Source organism: Pogona vitticeps, chromosome 1, assembly GCF_051106095.1.
Source record: "Pogona vitticeps strain Pit_001003342236 chromosome 1, PviZW2.1, whole genome shotgun sequence".
NCBI lineage: Eukaryota > Metazoa > Chordata > Lepidosauria > Squamata > Agamidae > Pogona > Pogona vitticeps.
Window position 1 is genome coordinate 19,946,184 of NC_135783.1, and position 21,290 is coordinate 19,967,473.

At 41.7% G+C, this 21,290-nt stretch overlaps 1 protein-coding gene across 6 annotated transcripts in view; it reads left to right on the plus strand.

Annotated features, from left to right (window-relative positions):
• The window catches only part of KLHDC3 (kelch domain containing 3), a 67,857-nt gene that overhangs the window by 36,267 nt on the left and 10,300 nt on the right, over positions 1 to 21,290 (plus strand). For all 6 annotated transcript variants that reach the window (XM_078382895.1, XM_020796871.3, XM_020796870.3 and 3 more), the window contains 5 exons: positions 4,878 to 4,993; positions 7,583 to 7,654; positions 8,111 to 8,324; positions 8,740 to 8,826; positions 15,860 to 15,968. In XM_078382895.1, the coding sequence (XP_078239021.1) occupies positions 4,878 to 4,993; positions 7,583 to 7,654; positions 8,111 to 8,324; positions 8,740 to 8,826; positions 15,860 to 15,968 (598 nt within the window). The remainder of the gene's footprint in view (positions 1 to 4,877; positions 4,994 to 7,582; positions 7,655 to 8,110; positions 8,325 to 8,739; positions 8,827 to 15,859; positions 15,969 to 21,290) is intronic.

Here is a 21,290-nt window from a genome sequence, read left to right on the forward strand (position 1 = left end):
CACAAATTGAGGGAATAACTAATGCCTTGGAAGACAGAAACAAAATCCCAAGAGAATTTTCGATAGGCTCCAGCACTGGAATAAAAACGACAGAAGTGACGTTTAACAGGGATAAGTGCAAAATTCTACATGTAAGAATAAGAAACTAAATGTACAGTTACAAGATGGGGTTCTACTTGGCTCAGTAATACTACATGGAGAAAATATCTTGGAATTGTTGCATATTAGGTTCAGAGGAGGGCCACATGGATGATCGGGGAACTGGAAATCAAGCCCTATGAGGAAATATTGAAAGAATTGGGCATGTTTAGCTTTGAGAAAAGATGACTGAGGGGGAGATAGAATAGCACTTTTCAAATACTTGAAGAGTTGTCATACTGAGGAGGGGCAGTATCCGTTCTTAGTCATTCCAGAGTGCACAACACATAATAAGAGTCTCAAATTACAGGAAGCCAGATTTTGGCTAAATATCAGGAAAAACTTCCCAACTGTTGCAGCAACATGGCAATGGAACCAATGTCCTCAGGAGGTGATGATGAGTGCTGGAACTCCAGAGACATCCAGGAGAAAGCTAGACAGCCACCTGACAGATATATGTACTTTAACTTGGATTCCTGCACTGAGCAGGATATTGGATTTAGTGCCTTATAGGTTCCTTCTAACTCCATTATTCTATGATTCCATGAGAAAAATGAATGTGATTTTCTTCCCCATCTCTTGGCATCAGTGATGAGAAAGGCGATGTCGATCTCGTGTGGAAATATATGCAGAATCCTTTTTCAGACTGTGCTTTTAAGAGGCCAAGTCCAGGGCAAGCAGGCTGTATAGGTCAATTGCAGGGTCCAAAGTATTAGTCATGACAGGAAAACACAGTACAGTACACTTGGCCCGAAGGTAATAATAATTATACACATTTGTAAAAGGTGATGTCGATTTTCCTGTGTTTTTTCTATTCATTTTATTAATTAAATTTATAACTTGTCTTTTTAGCAAGAAATGACAATCAGTGTGGCTAAGTGTCGTAAAAACAAATAAATATAAACATAAACATTGAAACTGAAGATACATCAGTAGGAAGCAACACTGACCAGGAAATTGTTGACCCCTTCAACAACAAGCGGCTTGGATGCTCGAGGTCTTCCTGGCTGACAAAGTTTCTGCCTGCAAACAGAAGGACAACAGGAAGGCGGCCAGACCGGCTTCTCTTGGCAGAGAGCTGAAAGCTTGGGAAGCAGCCACTGAGAAAAGTCTCCAGTGGGAGGCTTCTTTTTCCATTGACTGTGTCCTCTAATTCAGTGGTTCTTAACGTGGGTGATAATGCCCCCCAGGGGGCGGTTTCATTTTTCAGGGGGGGCGGTAAAACGAAAAGGGGCGGCGTGGGAGCGCTGGAGCAGAAGGGGGGCGGTGGGGGGGGCGCTGGAGCAAGCCAAACCTGTGAAGATGGCTGCAGCCTTTTTACAGTGTGCATGAATATATATTTTCCTCCAATTTTAATTTAGTTTCAGACTTTTTGTCTTGAAATTTTTAGTTCCTGCATTTGTTTTTATGCCCTTTTTATATTTCTTTTTGCGTCTTAAAATTCACTTGCAACTAAATCATTAAATGTTACTTTTTGGGGGGGCATTTCATTTTCTTGGAATTTAATTTTGTTTTCAGGGGTCATTGGATTTAAGTGTCTTAAATAAATGAATGAATGAATGAATGAATGAATGAATGAATGAATGAATGAATAAATAAATAAATAAATAAATAAATAAATAAATAAATAAATAAATCATCACTGCGGGGAGGGGGGGCGATGATAACTTCCTCAATGGCTCAAGGGGGCGTTTCTTTCAAAAAGGTTAAGAACCACTGCTCTAATTCACAATCATGTTCTTTTCTGGATAAAACGGTAGAGCTAGTGCATGTGGCAACTCTTTTTGCACTGAGGCTTTTAGTTTTCATCATTACTGTTAAATACATCTTACATCTACATTTTTTAAAAATTCTATAATCACTAAAAACAGTATGGAATCAAACTCAGGATTCTATATTGAGTATTGTACAATCCACAGTATTATACAAAGGCTTCATGAATTGTATTCTTGAAGGCTTTCACGGGCAGGATCCGATGGTGGCTGTAGGTTTTTTGGGCTGTTTGGCTGTTTTCTGGAGGTTTTTCTTCCTAACATTTCGCTAGTCTCTGTGGCCATCATCTTCAGAGGACTGTGTTCTGGTGAACACAGACAAAGTTCCAAATCCTGTCCTCTAAAGATGCCAACCACAGAGACTGGCGAAACATTAGGAAGAAAAACCTCCAGAAAACAGCCAAACAGCCCAAAAAACCTACAGTGACCATTGCTTCATGAATTGATGATACAAAGCACATCCACAAGTCTGGTGTGACACAGGAGAGGACCTTCTCTGTTACTGCTCTTAGACTCTGGAACTCCTTCCTACTCAGGACCAGGCTGGTCTCCGTCTTAGCTGGGTGTCTGCAAGCAGGCAAAGACCTTTCTCTTAAGGCAGGCTTTTTCTTTGTGACTGGCTAAGAATATTTTTTTGATGGAACTGCGGTGTTCTTGTTATTTTAAATATATTTTTATTACAGTTTACTGTTTTTATCTACTGGTTTTAATATATTTGTTTTTTTAAAATATATTTGTTAAATTATTACAATAATTTATTGTTTTAGTGTCTATTATTGTTTCAATACTGTAAGCTGCTTTAGATTCTTTTTAGGAGAAAGGCGATATTTTTTTAAAAAAATAAGTTGGAATAATTTTATATTGATTGGTTTAGGCAGCATTCTTTTAATAGCTGTCTGAATGTTACAGGAAATGATGCAAAATATGGAACAGACTGACTTTTTGGCTCTATGTTACCTAGGTTATTTTCTCTTTCCAAGTTAACACTGCTTTTCAAAGACATGGATTTGCATGTACCATAGGAAGGGTGACAGATAACATGCCTGTTTGCTCAATGATGATGTATGCTTGGCAATATTTGTAATTTGTGATTTTGACTTTTTTTATGTGACTTGCTAGCTGCCCTGGCCTCTCACCAGGAAGGATGGGATATAAAATAAAAATATTGTTTTTGAAGATTGCTCCTTCTCTGAGAAACAGATGTGGTTGCACTGAAGGTGGCGTGAGCACCTTTGGCCCACAAGATGTTGATGAGCAGCGGCACCCATTAGCCCAAGACAGCGTAGGTGAATTTTGAGAGATGATGGGAACCGCCTCCAACAGCATCTTGGGCGTTACAAGTCATATGCCATGGTATAACTGAAACTGAATCCATCAAGAGTTTCATATTTTATTTTATGGCCCCCCCCAAAAAAGGCCCCCATGTCTAAAATCATGGGAAGGCTTTGTGGCATATCATGTCCGTTTCCAAGGAAAGTGTCTTGTTTGGTATGTGTACATCATTCATTGCAGTACTTAGATATATATAGGAGACCTTTTCCATGTTCAGGTTTTAGACATGGAACAGGGTGATGAGATCATTCTCTGGAAATTAGTCATAACGAGGAAAAAGATAAGAACACTAATATCTGGCAAAGCCACCCATGTGATAAGAGATGGGAATAGGTTGTCTGTGCTTGGACTGTCTTTCCAGGGCTAGTTTTTTTAAAACATGTTTGCTTTCTTGGTATCTTGAGATATGTGCAGAGGCAAAATCTCCATCTTGGTAAAGTCTGTTGCTTAGGCAGCCGTTGGAGGGCTGCCAAACTGATTTCGCAGTTGCTACTCATGAGAAGTGCCCGAAAAGCTGCAGAGGAGCTGTTGCTGCCCAGAGTCCTCTGTGGCCTTATATGTACATTCTGGGGCCATTTCGTGCCATCCCTGGAAAGCAATCAGACTAATCCTCTTCCTCTCAAGGAAAAAGGTGGAAGCCCTTTTGTATGAGTCAGTCCAGGCTGGGCAAAACCCTCAGGCTGTTCTGCAGGGCATTGTCCTCTGCTGGCATTGCAAATGCCATCTAGATTAGATGCACTGCTCACTTCAGTCTCCAGTTTCATGTGTTGCGTTTGGCCGAGGTCTTTAGGGCTAGCACATGACTGAACTTAGAATCCAGGCATGGCAAGCATCCCACTAGGAGGAAGGCTCACTTTCCCTTCGTGCTAATCATCTCCACAGAGTTCATGTTGACCTTGCATTGGGCTACAGTACAATTCTTGTGTGTCTGGCTGGCTGGCTGTGGATGAAAGCCAGGCAGTGGGAGGATCTTGATGAGGGAATGATTTTCAACCGGCCACTCTGTTGCTGCTTCCTGGAATCAGCACTGAGGCTGATTGCCAACTGTGGTTAGGGAATCTCCTGCTGCTCAAAGGATTATAGTCCCCCCTTTTTTTCCATGTGGGCTTCCAAGACAGGTGTCTGCTTAAACTTTGCAGTAGTGTCCTAAGTGAAGAATATTTTTCAGAGGCCATGAGAAATACTCTTTACAAATTAATCACTTTCCAGAAGATTAGGAACAGAGTAGGGTAATATTGAAGCTTCACAGGGTGTGGTGGGGAGCTTTGCAGGCTTTTTGAGGAGTTAGAAGGTAGCTCCCAGATATCCATAAATCCTTTTGTCAGATCAGAAAGCTTGAACACTTTCCTAAGAGCTCTGGACAAAAATCAGAAGCCTATGTTTGTCACAGCTGGCATTTGTCTTAGAGAAAGTTAATTCCCGTATGAATTGCAATCTTGACACTTTGCCTTGTGGAGACCAGCATAAAAATTGAACTCCTTTCTTATAAAGGGAGATATGTGTTGTATGCCTGGAATGATTTTTTTCCCTTCAGACTATGTTTTTTGTCACTCAGTCTTGAGCATAGTGTTCTTGGTATACTAGTAATAGTTAATCTTTCTCTGTCTCTCTTTTTTTTAAAAAAAAACATATTAGATACGCACAAATGGTTCACACCAAAAGTTTCTGGAGCGGTCCCAGGAGCAAGGGATGGACATTCAGCTTGCGTATTGGATAAGAGCATGTACATCTTTGGAGGATATGAGCAAGTGGTAGGTTTTCCCATAGTGATTGTCTTTTCTGTTCTAATGGCATTATGCTTGAACAAATCCTGAGTACACAAATACTTGTATATTTCTGAGGTCATGTGTGGAGGCATCCAGTATCTCACTGTTCAGCCAGTTTTTGCTTTCAGAGTAATAGTTTCACATGCATCCTTGCTTGCTTGTACAAACAGGGTTTCGAATACACAGACGTTAGTCCTATATTGATGTGAATGGCAACCTGGCATTTAAATCCTTAACATAGGTCACACAGAAATGTTAGGTTATTCTGGAGAGGTGCATTTCAAGTGCTCATACATCATGCATCATCACAGTGCTGAAAGAACACTGAATATGGTAAGCATTTGAATCAGTGCTGTATCAGTTTAGTGCTATAGTGCTAATTTTAACATTATAGCATTAAACTAGGGAAATCATTTTTTAAAAAAATACAGTTTACAAATAGGATTGCAAGACCATCTGATCAAGCCCTTGGTAGCACTGATTTTCAATTGGTTAACAGTTAAACTGTAATCTGCAACTTTTCTGATGGGCTACATGTATTGAAAGCTAAAAACTGATTACTGAAAATATTTGAGTGTTCACCTCTGAATCTCGCTTCTAGAGAGCAAGCTCCTGTAGCTTTTACTGGTGAGCAAAAGCTTTGTTTTTCTGTTTGTTTGTTTTTAAGTTAACAAATTGACAAATAGATTTATAATTATTTTTGTTGTTTAATTGCTTGTTAATCTGTAGTTTATTGGGTTTTAGTATTACTTGTTTTAACAGTGAGCCGCCTTGGGTCTCTTCATTGGTAGAAAGATGGCCTACAGATGTTACAAAATAAATAGAAAAATAAATAAACTTATGTTACTGTTTCAGGTATCAGGCTTTTCAGCAAGTCATATCCATTGGATCTGTACAGTAGGTCCCTCTTATCTGCGGGGATCAGTTTCACAATGTACTCTGAACACCTGAAACTGTGGCTATAACTCTATATAAAACATACAAGGAGGAGGGACAAAGACCACAAAGTTGCATATGTTGTATACGGGGCTGCGGTAAACCACAGGAAAGTGAAAACGAGGATACTGTTCCCGCAGATACAGGGGTCCTACTGAACTTTCTTCTTTCTCCTTCCTTTTGCCCATATCATATAAATGTTAAGTTACAGTGGTAAATGTCATAAACTTCTTAAGAGACGGAATGAATCTACGCATGGAAATGGATTTGAAAAGAAGTCTAAAGGGTAGAGCTGTCCAGTTTCCTGCCTTACCAGATGACTATTAAGTGCACCCCGAGGAGATTGTACAGATTCCCGAGACAATGATTTTTTTTAATTTAAGCATGTAGGGACGTGGTGGCACTGTGGGCTAAACCGCAGAAGCCTGTGCTGCAGGGTCAGAAGACCAGCAGTTTTAAGTCGTGAGCTCCCATCGCTTTGTCCCTGCTCCTGCCAACCTAGCAGTTCGAAAGCATGCAAATGCGAGTAGATAAATAGGTACCACCTTGGTGGGAAGGTAAAATGGTGTTCCCTAGTCACCCTGGCCACGTGACAACAGAAACTGTCTTCGGACAAGCACTGGCTCTATGGCTTGAAAAATGGGATGAGCACCGCCCCCTAGAGTAGGACACGACTGGACTAAATGTTAAGGGGAACCTTTACCTTTACCTAAGCATGTAGAATGCCTTCCTTCCTTGTTATTCTTACATTTGTTGAAAGGAAATCATTGTCTTTGCTTCCTGCTAGGGGAACGGAATCATTTGGAGCACTTGCTGACCAAAGCCCATCAGATGAGTCTGTGACTTGGACAGAGCCTTTGTGGCCTGTCCAGTATGCTTCCTTTTGGACTCCGCTAGCTTTTCAGTGGCAGGAGTCATGTGCTGATTGAGTCCATTTTCAGTGGATCTGTAGCCTTAATTGAAGTCTGTGAGGCAGGTACTGAAGCAAAATAGAAGACGGCCTTGGGGTTTGAGGGATTGGTTGAGTCCCAGCTATTCTCTCTCACTGGCTGTTAATAGATACTGTTCTTACAATCTAGCAACCTTTTGCAGGTTGCTGATAATTGCGCATTCCTCTCAGAATATTATAGCTTAAGGCTTTTCTGGCCTGTCTTAGTGAATGTTTTAACAACTCCCGCTGAAATTAATGAGAGTAACTTATGCAGTACTTATTTTAAAATGAAGGAAAAGAGGCAGACTTTGCCATTTGAAGCCTGCTCTAGGAACCAGTGAATATTACTGCAAATGATAGCTTTAATCTTTTTGCTTCCTTTTCTGTCTATAAAGGGGAGATGTTTTATGATATCAGGTAACTCTAGCAAATCCCATAGGGCTCATAATTCCATATTCAGTATGGGCTTTGGACAGCATGCAGCAATGTGAGTAAGTGCGACTGAATAGCTACTTAGCTTCCTCAGTCATCTTTTCCAGTTCTGTGAATGCATTTTCACTCCATGGGGACATCCTGAAGAATTACTTTTTGTAGAGTTTTCAATCCTGGAGGACAAGGTTAGCATGGCCTTCGTTAGGAACCCATGATGCAATCAGTATTTCTAATTTTGGCATGCCCCTTGGTTTAATAATTGCTGTTTGTTTCAGGCCGATTGTTTTTCAAATGACATCCACAAGCTGGATAGCAGCAACATGACATGGAGTCTGATCTGCACTAAGGTAAATATTGGTATCATTGTGTATTTGTGTCCTATATGTGAGACTGTCTTTCCTATTTAACTTTAGTATGTTTTGCTTTGGAGCCCAAGTGCATTGCGGGCATTCAGACCACATCTTTCACTCCAAAGGTAAGAGTGTGATCACACAGTCATATAACTCATAATTTGGACCACTTGTGGCATGGTCCAGTGCAAGTTATTTCTTGGTGTTCACATGATGTACAGGCAGTAGCATTCCAGCTTGACCCAGAGCCAGACATTTTTGGCCCAGCAGAAGGGCTATTACTTTTGGGGGCCAGGCTGGAGCAATTACCTTACTGATGGAAAGATCTCTTTAAGAGAGCCCTCGTAGCCAAGCGACACTTTCTGGTGTCTTCAGATATGCAGCCTCATCTTCATCTGATCACACCCTAATTTCCGTTCCCTTGACTTACTTAACAAGACTTTATTATTTCAGGGCACCCCAGCTTGTTGGAGAGACTTCCACTCGGCTACAATCATCGGGAAACATATGTATGTATTTGGGGGAAGAGCAGATCGCTATGGGCCATTTCACTCCAACAATGAGATCTACTGTAATCAAATCAAAGTATTTGACACAGACACGAACTCTTGGCTGGACTTCCCTCCTACACCCGTTCTCCCTGAAGGCAGAAGGAGCCACTCAGCATGTAAGCTATCATGACACTTGATAGAATATGAGCAGTTTGAGGTCTGAATTTGGCAAGTCAGGCAAACATCTTCAGAAGATCATCCCTTTCCCTGTTCTTCTAGAATAAGTGAGAAAACTTGATGGAAGGAATCTGCTACTGTCATCTTCCCTATACTTTTCCATCTAAAACCCATCTCTCTAGAATGTATCTCTCATGGGTGCATGTGTCAAGAGGTAAAGAATGAGGAACTAACACAGTGAGTCAGTTTCTTACCATGTTCTTTCCTCACCAACCATCTGTAACATTTCATAATTTCAAATGAATGAATAACTTTCATGCTAGAGATAGGATGTGAGAGTGACATAACTATACTCCTGATATGAAATGGCTATATTTTAGAAAATCTGACACATCTTTTCCATGTTCTATACAGTTGGCTACAATGGAGAGCTGTATATATTTGGTGGATACAATGGACGTCTGGACAGGCACTTCCACGACCTTTGGAAATTTGATCCAGGTACTTTGACGAAACTCCTTTCTATAATTGTTATTTCAAGAATCTCTGAGTATCTCTGTTTTCAACAGCACTTATAACCTGGCACTTCTCACCCATATTCCAGGAGTTTCTGTATGTTTTGTATGACACACATTGTATATGTGATGTATGTTCACAGAAGTGTAAATAGAGGCTCTGTTAGGAGCAGCTCATGAAGTCAACAATGAAGGAATCAGTGCTGGAGTGTGCATGCAGGTGCAAACGGGCTGTGCGGGGGTGAGTGCATGCAGGGGGTGGGGCGGGAGGTTTGTCTCAGTGGCCCAATCCTGCTCAGGCCACGGACCGGCACTGGGCCACGGATTTGTGGTTGGGGACCTCTGCTTTATCATGTCCATCTTTGATCAAAATGTTCCTTTAATATCTCCAATTTTCTTGAACAGATCTATGATTTTTCCCTTTCTATTCTTTTCTTCTATATCTTTGCACTGTTCATTTAAGAAGGCCCTCTTGTCCCTCCTTGCTATTCTTTGGAAGTCAGCATTGAATTTTCTGTGTATTTCCCTATCTCCCTTGCATTTTGTCTCCCTTCCCTTCTCTGCTATTTGTAAGGCCTCATTGGACAGCCACTTTGCTTTCTTGCATTTCCGTTTCTTTGGGATGGTTTTTGTTGCTGCCCCTGTTACGAGCCTCCATCCATAGTTCTTCAGGCACTCTGTCCACCAAATCTAGTTCTTTAAATCTGTTCTTCACTTCCACTGTGTATTCATAAGGGATTTGGTTTATATTATACAGTGGTGCGATTTACAAACTTAATCCATATTGGAATGTTGTAAGTCGAAATGTTCTTAAGTTGAAACACCATTTTCCATAGGAATGCATTGAAAACTGATTAATCTGTTCTAGCCGAAGAAAAAAATCACCAAAAAAAAAAAAAAAAAAAAAAAAAGAACACAGTAAGCCCAGTTGGAAGACAGTCCATTGCTGAGGTTTAAGAAGAAGGGAAAAACCTCCAAAAATAAACAGCAAAACCACCACCAACACAACACAGAAACATACCCGCCCCAGCCAAACCCACCCAGAACAGTTTTTTAAAAGGAGAAAACAGCAGCGTACCTCCTTGCAGACACACACACACACACACACACACACACACACACACACACACACTCACTCCGAAGCAGAATGAGGCAGCCTCAAGCCTCCGACGATGAGAACACACTCTCTAACTGCCAAGAGTGAAAGATCTACAGTACAAAGCAGCCTTGTCGCCACCTACAGTTAGAAATCTGAATTGCCCGCCTTTTTTCCCTGCCTGTTTCTGTTCGTAAGTGGAAGCTCCATTTGCAAGTTGAAGCAAAATGTTGTGTCCGAAGCTGTTCGCAAGTCGAAATGTTCATAAGTAGGGACGTTCATAAGTCGAGGCACCACTGTACCTGACTAACCCAGTGGTTTTTCCTACTTTCTTTATTTTAAGCTTGAATTTTGCTATAAGAAGCTGATGATCAGAGCCACAATCAGCTCCAGGTCTTGTTTTTGCTGACTGTATAGACCTTCTTCATCTTTGGCTGCAGAGAATATAATCAATCTGATTTCAGTATTGCCCATCTGGTAATGTCCATGTGTAGAGTCACCTCTTGTGTTGTTGGAAAAGAGTGTTTGTGATGACCAGCTTGTTCTCTTGACAAAACTCTATTAGCCTTTGCCCTGCTTCATTTTGAACTCCAAGGCCAAACTTCCTTGTTGTTCCTTTTATTTCTTGACTCCCTACTTTAGCATTCCAGTTCCCTATAATGACAAGGACATCTTTTTTGTGTATCAGTTCTACAAGGTGTTGCAAGTCTTCATAGAATGGTTAAATTTCAGCCTCTTCAGCATTGGTGGGTGGTGCATAAACTTGGATTACTTTGATGTTGAAAGGTCTGCCTTGGATTCATATTGAAATCATTCTGTCATTTTTGAGATTGTATCCCAGTAGAGCTTTTCCCACTCTTTTGTTAACTATGAAGGCTACTCCATTTCTTCTATGGGATTCTTGATCACAATAGTAGATATAGTGATCGTCTGAATTGAATTCACCCATTCTCATCCATTTTAGTTCACTGATGCCCAGGATTTCAATGTTTATTCTTGCTATCTCCTGTTTGACTACATCCAGCTTACCAAGATTCATAGATCTTACATTCCAAGTTCCTATGCAGTATTTTTCTTTGCAGCATCAGACTTTCCTTTCACTTCCAGGCATGTCCGCAGCTGAGCGTCCTTTCGGCTTTGGGCCAACCACTTTATTAGCTCTGGAGCTACTTGTACTTGTCCTCTGCTCTTCCTCAGTAGCATGTTGGATGCCTTCCGACCTGAGGGGCTCATCTTCCGGCATCATATCTTTTAGCCTTTTGTTTCTGTCCATGGAGTTTTCTTGGCAAAGATACCAGGGTGGCTTGCCAGTCCCTGCTCCATGTGATTGTGTTTAGTCAGAACTCTCCATTATGACCTGTCCATCTTGGGTGTCCCTGCACAGCATAGCCCATAGCTTCTCTGAATTACTTAAGCCTCTTTGCCATGACAAGGCAGCAATCCGTGAAGGGGTTAAGCTTAATACATGAAAAGTATTTCATTTGCAGTTGCTTTTCAGTACTAGAATCATAATGTGATGTGGCAGGCAACCATTAACTACCTGGAGGGGAAAAAAGATGCAGAGAAATCTGGCTTTATCCAGGAAATTTGTTCATAGCTGATAGCTTAGTATTTCAACAATTTGATTTTTGTGCAGAAAGATCCCCTTCAAGAATGGGCTTTGGACCTTTCTTCACCAAATTACTCAGGGACTAGACACACATGTATATTTGCCCATGAGCACTGCCACCATTTCTCTATATTGTACTTTCACCCAACACAGAACATAAACCCGCTCTATTCTAAAATCTGTCAGATGTCTTCTCCTTTATCACTGCAGAGAGTTCTGGTCCTTTTATGAGATTTAACGGATTAAAACATTGGATAGTTCTAGAGTATCTGGCTTCAAATCATATATAATTTCTCCTTTTTTTCAGAGCCTCAATGGCGTCATTCAGAGGAGTAAAATTAACACACCAACTAATAATATTCACAGTATAGGAGAAATTATATTTTCAAACCACTCCTTTTGTTCTCCTTTGTTGTTCTTAGCCATCAAAGATTGAGGTGGAGAAAACTGTATTGGTTTGACACTTCCAAGCTAACAAGGTAAAAACCAAGCAGGCAGCTTAGGTGCAGAGAATTCATCAAGTTAGGCATTATGCCCTGAAAGGGCCTGTCAGTCGCCAAAATCTGTGGAAACAGGCAAGAATAAGCGTGACATTTGCTAGGTACAGCAGTGTTTAGGTAGTTGGTTTCACAGTCTATTTTTAATTCACAGCTCTGAAAAATTACAGCTCCAGCACCTATGAGTTATAGCCCCTAAAATTAACTTTTCCAAGCTATATAAAAATAACATTTTATACATTAGATTAGAACGTATGAGGTGAGGTAATAGGAATTAACATAATGGGCTTTCCAGCCTCTCTCTCTCCCTCCCTCCCTCCCTCCCTCCCTCTCTCTCTCTCTCTCTCTCTCTCTCTCTCTCTCTCTCTCTCTCACTCACACACACACACACACACACACACACACACACACACACACACACACACACACACACACACACACACACACACACACACACACACACACACACACACACACACACACACACACACACACACACACACACACACACAAATTATAAGTTCCAACTAGTTTAGCACCTTGTTTCTAGCAGTGGCCAATCTGAAGTGTGTAGATTAGAGCCACCCACAATCTTCTGCTTACTTCCCTTCCAGTACTGTATTCAAGGACAGGCTGTTTCTGAACCTGGAAATTCCATTTTGTCATCATTCCTTCTATTAAAGGGATTCTGCTAGTGAATGCCAACAACTTTCTAGCCAAAACAAAACCACTGAGCAACTAGAAGGAACGAGGTCTATTCAAAGAAACAAAATGCCATTAATCTTTAACGGGCAATGAAAACCTCAGAGGACAAAAAGCCGAAACAGAATCCAGCCCAGTGAGGACTTGGCATTCCCAGTGAACACAGAATGCTGTGTGGTGATGGTTTGGTAGTGGAATGGAATACCTTGGAGAGATCTTGGCTGGCTGGCATACAGCATAGCAGCGCTACAGTATGTGCTCCAGTTTTATTGCATGCCCTCCATACTTACTGTTAATTAGTAATAAATCTATGCTTTGTAAATCAGTCTAACATCCTTTAAAGAAAAAAAATCTAGGCTAGTGGAATTTACGGATTTTGTGGCAGTGAATCTCGTACGTTTTTTAAATGTTGTATGAAACAGTATTTGTGCTTGTCTTGAATCTGCTATTCACTGTTGTTGGGTAACTCTTAAGTTCCAGAATTATCTGAGAGGAAGGAAACTTCCTCTTTACATGCTGTGATACAATATTCCTGGGAAAGATTTCTCATCATATGCTCCAGGCACTGATATCTTATCAAGTTTTCTTCCTTCTTCATGCTCATTGATTCACACATCTGGGTTGGCACACCTGTGCAGTACATCATCTGAATCTTTTAGAGCAGTGGTTCCCAACCTTGGAAACCCAGGTGTCCTTGCACTGCAGTTCCCAGAAGCCTCCAACACCAGCTCCCGGTTTCTGGGAGTTGTAGTCCAAGAATACCTGGGTTACCTAAGGTTGGGAACCACTGTTCTAGAGCCTGGTTGCCCAGCCACCTGGGCATGCTGCCTCTCCTCATCTCTGTCCATTTCTCTCCACCATAATAGCAATACCTCGAAGCCTGGAGTCTGTTGAAAACCATCTATTATTGCCCAGTTTTTAATCTTACTGCTAGTTTTAGTTACATTTTTTCTCCTTTCCTTGTCCTTATTATTGCCTAAAGGGGGAAAAAAGTTAGTTCTTCCTCATTTTAGAATTCTTGCCCCCCTCCTCCTTTTTCACCCCGTCGTTTTCCTCAGTGGTTTCTTGTCAATTTTTTTATGCCCGCTGTGGCCGTAATGAAAAAGTAAACCGACTGTGGAACAAAAATCCCTCAGGCTGACAGCCACTCCAAATGCCTCTGTTGCTTGGGGAAGGACATTTAGTGAAAAATTGTTCGATTTGTAAGGGATTTACAAAAGTAGCACTTCTCCTTTAAAATGGTTTCCATGGAGAAGTCATTGGAAGCCATTCTGTGCTGACTGAATCTCATCCCAAAGACTCTTGTGTCACCTCTGAAGGCCATGACAACTAACTCTGGCTCATTTCAAGCCACCACCCCTGCTCAAGAATTACCTGCGGTCACTTTGGTTGCTGCTCCTCCAACTTCAAATCCAGCACCATCGACTTCGAAGCCAATGACTCTGCAACTGAAATAGAGAGAATTGGGTCCTCACAATTCTTTGATGGACGAAAAATTGAAGAAATCTTGTCTAATAAAAAAGTAAACATAGAGAAGGCTGTGGTGATTAGATCTAAGAAACAAAGGAAGAATAAGGCTGTAGTGTCATCAGTGATAATCTGCCCATAATTTTTCCTGGTGGCTTTGCAGCGAACAAGTTAGGACTGAGGTGAATGGGAAGGGCATGTGCAGTAGGGAGGAGGAGAAAGCTCTGGGCGAGCAGGCTCGTGAAGATTCTGCACAGTGTACTGTGCAGACACACTAATCCAGGTGTGTAAATGCACAGAATGACCACTCAGCACCGTTACTGGTGAGTAACCTGTCCTCTTCCATCAATCTAGCCCACTTTCCCTTTCAAAAGTAGACATTTGGAGGCTTTCAGAAGGTATGGCTCTATATGCAGGGTGCCTGCATTTTGTGTAACTGCCAGCAGATGGCAGTGTGTCTGCATTTAGTCCTCCACAAAGCTGTTTCGGCAGGATTTTTACAGAAGATGCTATGTGGCTTCTCATTTCCAAATTATACAGTTTTCACCTTCTTTTTCTTTGCCCTCCAGTATAGTAGCTTTTCCCAAGACTGTAGTAGAACAAAAAATCCATTTTTAATGAAATTGGAACATTATCATTTGAAAGTTTTAAATTGTAATATCTCTGGATTTTCAAGGTAAATCGGAAGAGTTCTTTTTATTTAAGGACGTGTCCTGCTTCTGTGACATGAAAAGTGTGAAATATGGGTTCACTTTCTGAAGTGTTGAAGATGTTCAGCTAATATATTATGTGAGAATGCATATAAGCTTTGCATCTGTCCTTAGTTTGGCCTTCTATTGGTCTTCGTTTCTGTCAGAAGCACCACTGCACAATAAATAAGTATATTAAATAACTTTGGCTCAATATTGGTCAACATCAAGAGCATTTAGGCAGCTAACATCAAGTCTTCCATTGTACATATTGTGAGGCATAAAAAGTACTGCATGCTAACGTAGGTGTGACGTTGCCTGAACATGCCTTGTATTGCTGAAAAAGCACATGTTGCTGTGCGAGCAAGAATTTGCAGGTTTCTTTGCTAGCAATACCTTGCTCCACTGGAAATAACACATCTAAAGTACAAGGAAACATTTTTGTATGGAAAAGATTGAGGACATTCGGAACCCTGAACACCTCTCATATTTGTAAGTAGAGATCCTTGCATACATGCCTCCGTACACACAGACATGCTGAATACTTGGGTGTTGAAACTTATTCAGGCAAAAATGATGTGATATCTGGTTTGATGCATCCCTACCGAGTAAAATACTAAGCTGTACAGAATCTGGAGTGCAGTATTTTCAAAGGATGCGTCCTTTTGCTCTGATTGAGAAGTTATTTATTTATTTATTTATTTATTTATTTATTTATTTATTTATTTATTTATTTATTTATTTATTTATTTATTTATTTATTTATTTATTTATTTAATATCCTGCCTATCTAGTTGGTTAAGACCACTCTAGGCGGCTGTGTATAAATGAAGATGCAGAGAGGAAGAGACTGGGTTCTGTATATTACGTACAGTATGTTTAAAACCTTCTCCAGATGGCTTATCTGTGCCAGGATTGCTTGAAATACTGAGCTTTCATGGTGTATATGTTTTATCCAGCTTCTTTCACCTGGAAGAAAATCGATCCCAAGGGGAAAGGGCCATGTCCTCGCCGCAGGCAATGCTGTTGTAGAGTAGGGGACAAGATCATCCTCTTCGGAGGCACCAGGTGAGTGGTGCACCTTATTGGCTTGATTGATGTTCCCATTCCTGTGGATCTGAAGGTTTCTTAGGCCGTAACAAAGTTCCTTCTAACCTTCCCCATATGAATGTGAAAGTGTGCCTGAATGTATAGCATTGACTTTTCAGAATCTACATTCAATCTTTTTGATGTATGGGATTAGTTCTGATTTCTCCTTAGTTATTATTCAGCCATTTTACCCTAAAGTAGTCAACCGCAACCTGTAGTCCCAATGCTATCCTAGATATAGCTCCCATCTCCCTTGACCATGGACCATGTTTTTTGGGGTGATGGGAATTGCAGTCTACAACATTTGGACGGTCTCACATTCAGGAAATCCAGTTGAAACTGGTCCTTGAGGATGCAGGAGTTGCCTAGCATGCCCACTGTGGTGGCTAATACTTCATGAAATATGATTGTGTAAGTTCCTCTGAACTGACTAGTTCTAGTGATGATTGATGGAATGCACACACAGTCTGTCTCTCAGTACCTCACCACTTTGGTCTGTAGAGGAAGCAAAATGTAGACCTTCAGATGTTTTTGGATGACATCTTCCAGCATCGCTGACCATTGGCTATGCTGGCTAGGGCTGATGGGAGTTGCATTTAAAAAAAGCACCATCTGAATGACAGCACTTTCCCATCCCCTGGTAGAGGACTGGCGTTCCTATGGTGCCCTTCACATACCCTTCCTTTCCACAACACACATTTTTTGGATTTAGTGTGCTCTGGATTGGAAATTGGCATCTGGACTCCTAAAGTATTCTTACCTCCAACTTGACAAAAGTAATTATTGTAGTTGTTTTCTCTGCTCACTGCTCTTTGCCTGCTGTAAGGAGAAATTGTACTAAATTGTAACAGTCTTCAGTGTCTAAGAGAAGGGAGAGATGAGCATTCCCTCTGCTTTTCTCTCTCTTTTTAATATAAAGAAAAGATAAGTGGCAGCGCAACTATCCATGTTCTTCTATGCCTGGCAATCAGACCTAATCAGTGACACCTCAGATGGGATATTCAGAGAACATCAGCTGCCTTTTAATCTCCTCCTTTGGACTTGATACAGGAGAAACAAGGCAGGGAACAGTGACTTCTGCCAGGGAAACAAGAGCACTCCCTTCCCTAACTGCACTCTTTGTTCTTCACATCTTGCGCAATAGCCCAGAAGTGCCCATGACTCTTCTATCTGCACAGCAGTCCTGGCTGAAATGGACACAATCTTTAGGAAAAGACTCTGCTTTCTGGGAACAAAATATTGTACCGGTGTAGTTTTAGAAGAGGTAGCCATGTTTGTCCTAGCGTGTCAGGCAAAAACAAAACAAAATGAAGAAAAAAGAAAACAAAAATGTTATGGCGCCTGAAAGACTAACTGCTGTAGTTTAATATAAGCTTTTGTGGACAAGTCTACTTCTTCATACACGAGACTTAAAATAAGCCAAGGGACTCTCTATAAGCCAAGACTCAATGGATCCAATATAATCATCTCGGTGAACTTAATATACGCCAAGGATTCCTAGGCCATTATCAAATGTTGCATCTGCTGTAATTCTCAACTCTTTTTCCTTACTAACTATCCAATGCCACCTTACAAGCCCCATTATGATAATGATATTCATACCATGTTGTTCCCCTTTGTTATTTATAACCTGAGATTAATTAAACCACCAATAATTGTCATTGTTTAGAAAAAAGCTGTATGAAAAAAAGCTGTATGTTCCTCAAAAACAATACAAATGCAGGAACCGTTTGGTACTTTCATATAAACAATTTTGGAGCTACCCATGAGAACTGAATTATCATCGAAAGCTTGCTTTATTTTATTTTTTCTTAAGGGTCCAATAAAGGTATCCCCTGTTCCTGCATTTGTATTTTCATTGTTTACTGGGCAATGCTTCCTGGAAGGGGAACTGAATATCAATAAGGAGTCATAATGATCATTGCCAGGTGTGAAATGCCACATCTTCAACTGCTTGTGCCCAGGGGAAAAAAGACTTTGTTCTGGAGCCATGTATAACTGTATAAATATTTGCCATGCAGCCCCACTTTCATGTCTGAAAAAGTGGACTTTTACACAAAAGTTCACTCTAAAATACAGCAGTTAGTCAAGGTGTCACAAAGGTTTTGTCTTCTGTAATTGTTTTCTTTTTTTTTTGCCAGACTTGAAAGATGTAGATTTTGCTTCTTCATTTGCACAGTAAATGTACATTTGTTCATTGTAAACAGTCCCAAAATGGATATAGAATGAGGAAATGTCATGGGTCTCTTGTCTGTGTTGAGGACTGCAAAGCAGGAAATCCTAGATGAGTGACAGAATTACTTTCCTTCCTAACAAAGTTATGTGTCTGCTCAGTGGAAAGGATCCTAAAGTTAGAGACTAAGTTGTCAAACATCAATAGTGACCTCAGGGATGCAGGTCATTTGCAAGTGGCCCAGAGATTTGCCAGCTGCTAAAAGTCAGGAAGAGTGTGACTGAACTTTTGCCAGCTGATTTTTTTCCCTTGAAAGTTGAAGATGTTGATGACTATGCATTATGTGTTCACTTCTGTGGGTTAAGGAGGTAGACTGATTACAGACAAACTTGATCACAAGTTAAATTACCGTATGTTTACCTCTCTAGTGTAACTAATGTTTCAAAACATTTTAAGTAATTTTGTAAGTTTGTTAGTACACAGGTGAATATACTGTTTAAAGGCAGCAGAAATAAGAGTAGGTTACGTCCAGAGCTAGATGAACAGACCCCCAAGCAACTACTAGGAATGTTTGACCCTCCAATAGTTGTTTTCTTCACTACAAAACAATTAGTTTGGACTATTATTTGGGGAGTCAGGGTTTATGTCAAGGCTGTTCCAGGCTGTTTGTTGTCCTTAAAGTACCTCCTCCTTCACTGAAGTTATTGTTATTTTTCTGGCCATCCATACAAATTGCCCCTTTTATTGCTTCAGACAGTGCTTATCTGTCCATGACTTACCACTCCTTTTTGTCCCTCTAAAAAACGAAGTTTATTTTAGTAATACAGTGGTGCCTCACATAACGATGTTAATTGGTTCCAAACAAAACATCGTTATGTGAAAACATCGTTATGTGAAGCACCATTTCCCATAGGAATGCATTGGAAACCGGTTAATCCGTTCCAATAGGAATGGATTATCCGGTTTTCTCCCTCCCCCCGTGGCTTGGATCTGACCCACGGCGGCTAACTCAGCCATGGCTTGACTCCCTAGAGTCCGGCCATGGCTGGGGTAGCCACCGTGGCTCGGATCCAAGCCGCGGGGGGAGGGTGGTGGGATTGGAATGCCTTTCAGGCATCCCGGGCTTGGATCCCACCCGCCGCCGGTTAGGGTAACCGGCGGCGGGTGGGATCCAAACCCGGGATGCCTGAAAGGCATCCCAATCCCACCACCCTCTCAGCCTGCCCCCACAGCTTGGATCCAAGCCGTGGGGGGTCGCTGGGAGCGGACACCCCCCCCTCTGTCCCCGCTGCTGGTAGCCTGCCCGGGCCGCCTACCCGAGCCGTTCTCGGACTTCCAGGCGTCCGAGAACGGCTCGGGTAGGCGGCCTGGGCAGGCTACCAGCTGGGGCTGGCTGACGCTTCGGAGGGGCCGCGGGGAGAGGTCTCCCCGCGGCCGCTTCGAAGCTCCCGCCCGGAGAATGCCTGCAGGCTGGCCGGCGCTTCGGAGTGACCGCAGGGAGACCTCTCCCACGGCTGCTCCGAAGCGCCGGCCAACCGGCCGGCATTCTCGGGGCAGGCGCTTCGGAGCGGCCGCGGGAGAGGTCTCCCCGCGGCCGCTCCGAAGCGCCCGCCGGGGGCCTATGGGGGAAACATCGCTATGCGAGTTTCCTCCATAGACAGCCTCGCTATACGAGGCAGTAATTTCCCCCAGAAACCCCCTCGCTATGCGAATTCATCGTTAAACGAGGCATTCGCTAAGCGAGGCACCACTGTATTTTGTACCACGTGTGACACTGAGTACTTTCCACTGCAGTGGATTCCATAGTGAGCAGTTTGGTTGGAAGCTTTCAATTAGCACTCAGTTCGTGCTCAAAGAAAATTTTATCTATCTATCTGTCTGTCTGTCTGTCTGTCTGTCTGTCTGTCTGTCTGTCTATCTATCTATCTATCTATCTATCTATCTATCTATCTATCTATCTATCTATCTATCTATCTATCTATCTATCTATCTATCTATCTATCTATCTATTATTTATTAGATTTTTTTTACCCCGCCTCCCTAGACAATGTCTACTTGGGGCGGCTTACATGGATAAAAACACAACAATATGACATGTATAAAAATCGTCAAAGACACATATTACCAAGATGACATCACTCAAGGAAAAAAAATAAAGATCATTTAATTGACTGGAGGGAAGGCCTGCTTGAAGAGCCAAGTTTTAAAATGGCTTTCAAAAACACCCAGCGAGGGTGCCAGCCGAATTTCAGTTGGGAGGGTGTTCCATACCCGAGGGGCCACCGCTGAGAAGGCCCGGTTTCTTGTTTTTTCCTTCCGGGCCTCTCTCGGCGTCAGTCCCCTCAGCTGTCCCTGCTGGCTATGTCAGGTGATTCGGGTAGATCTAGGTGGAAGAAGAAAAGCAATTTTTTTAAAGATAAGAGAAGCAGCTTTTAGAAAGGAAGTTTGGATGCAGATTCTGGTAAACTCCATGCTCCTTTGTAACAAAGCAAGAAAAAGAGCAGTGGTGGAATACATCTTATTTTTTAGCTACTTTCTGTATGCACTGCTGCTGTGTTTTGTAGTAACACCTCCTCCTTCCCAAGCTGAAGAGGTGGAAAGACACAGCGAATACCAATTAGATAATATGCCCAGCAGAAAGTAACCAACGGCTTTAAGGTCTTTGCAGTACAACAGCAGATAGAATGAAAATGCAAATAGTTTGTGTAATGACGCAGGGAAATAAATCACATTTTGAGCTGCTTGTGAAGTGGTCAGTTGCAATCTGCTTCGCCGTGATTATATTACATATGGGGAATTGCACTCCAGTCCGACACCAAGCCCTGCCCAAGCTGGACCTTTTTGGTTCAGCTGTAGGGCTCTTTCTTTTCTGGAGCTAGGCTGGAGCGATTTCCTGACTGACAGCAGGGTTGCTTAAGGGGAGATTATTTCCTGCAAAATGACCCTTTTCTGGTGCAAGCAGAGACGCACCTTTCCTGCTATCTGATTGCACCCTAAAATTCTCTTTTTAAAAAATCTCATGATGTCAATAGGTCAGCAAAAGTACTAAAAAGATGTAAAAATTAAATAGAAGAGAGAATGTATAAAATTCACTATAAAATCATTCCATTTTTATATGTATGGATTAA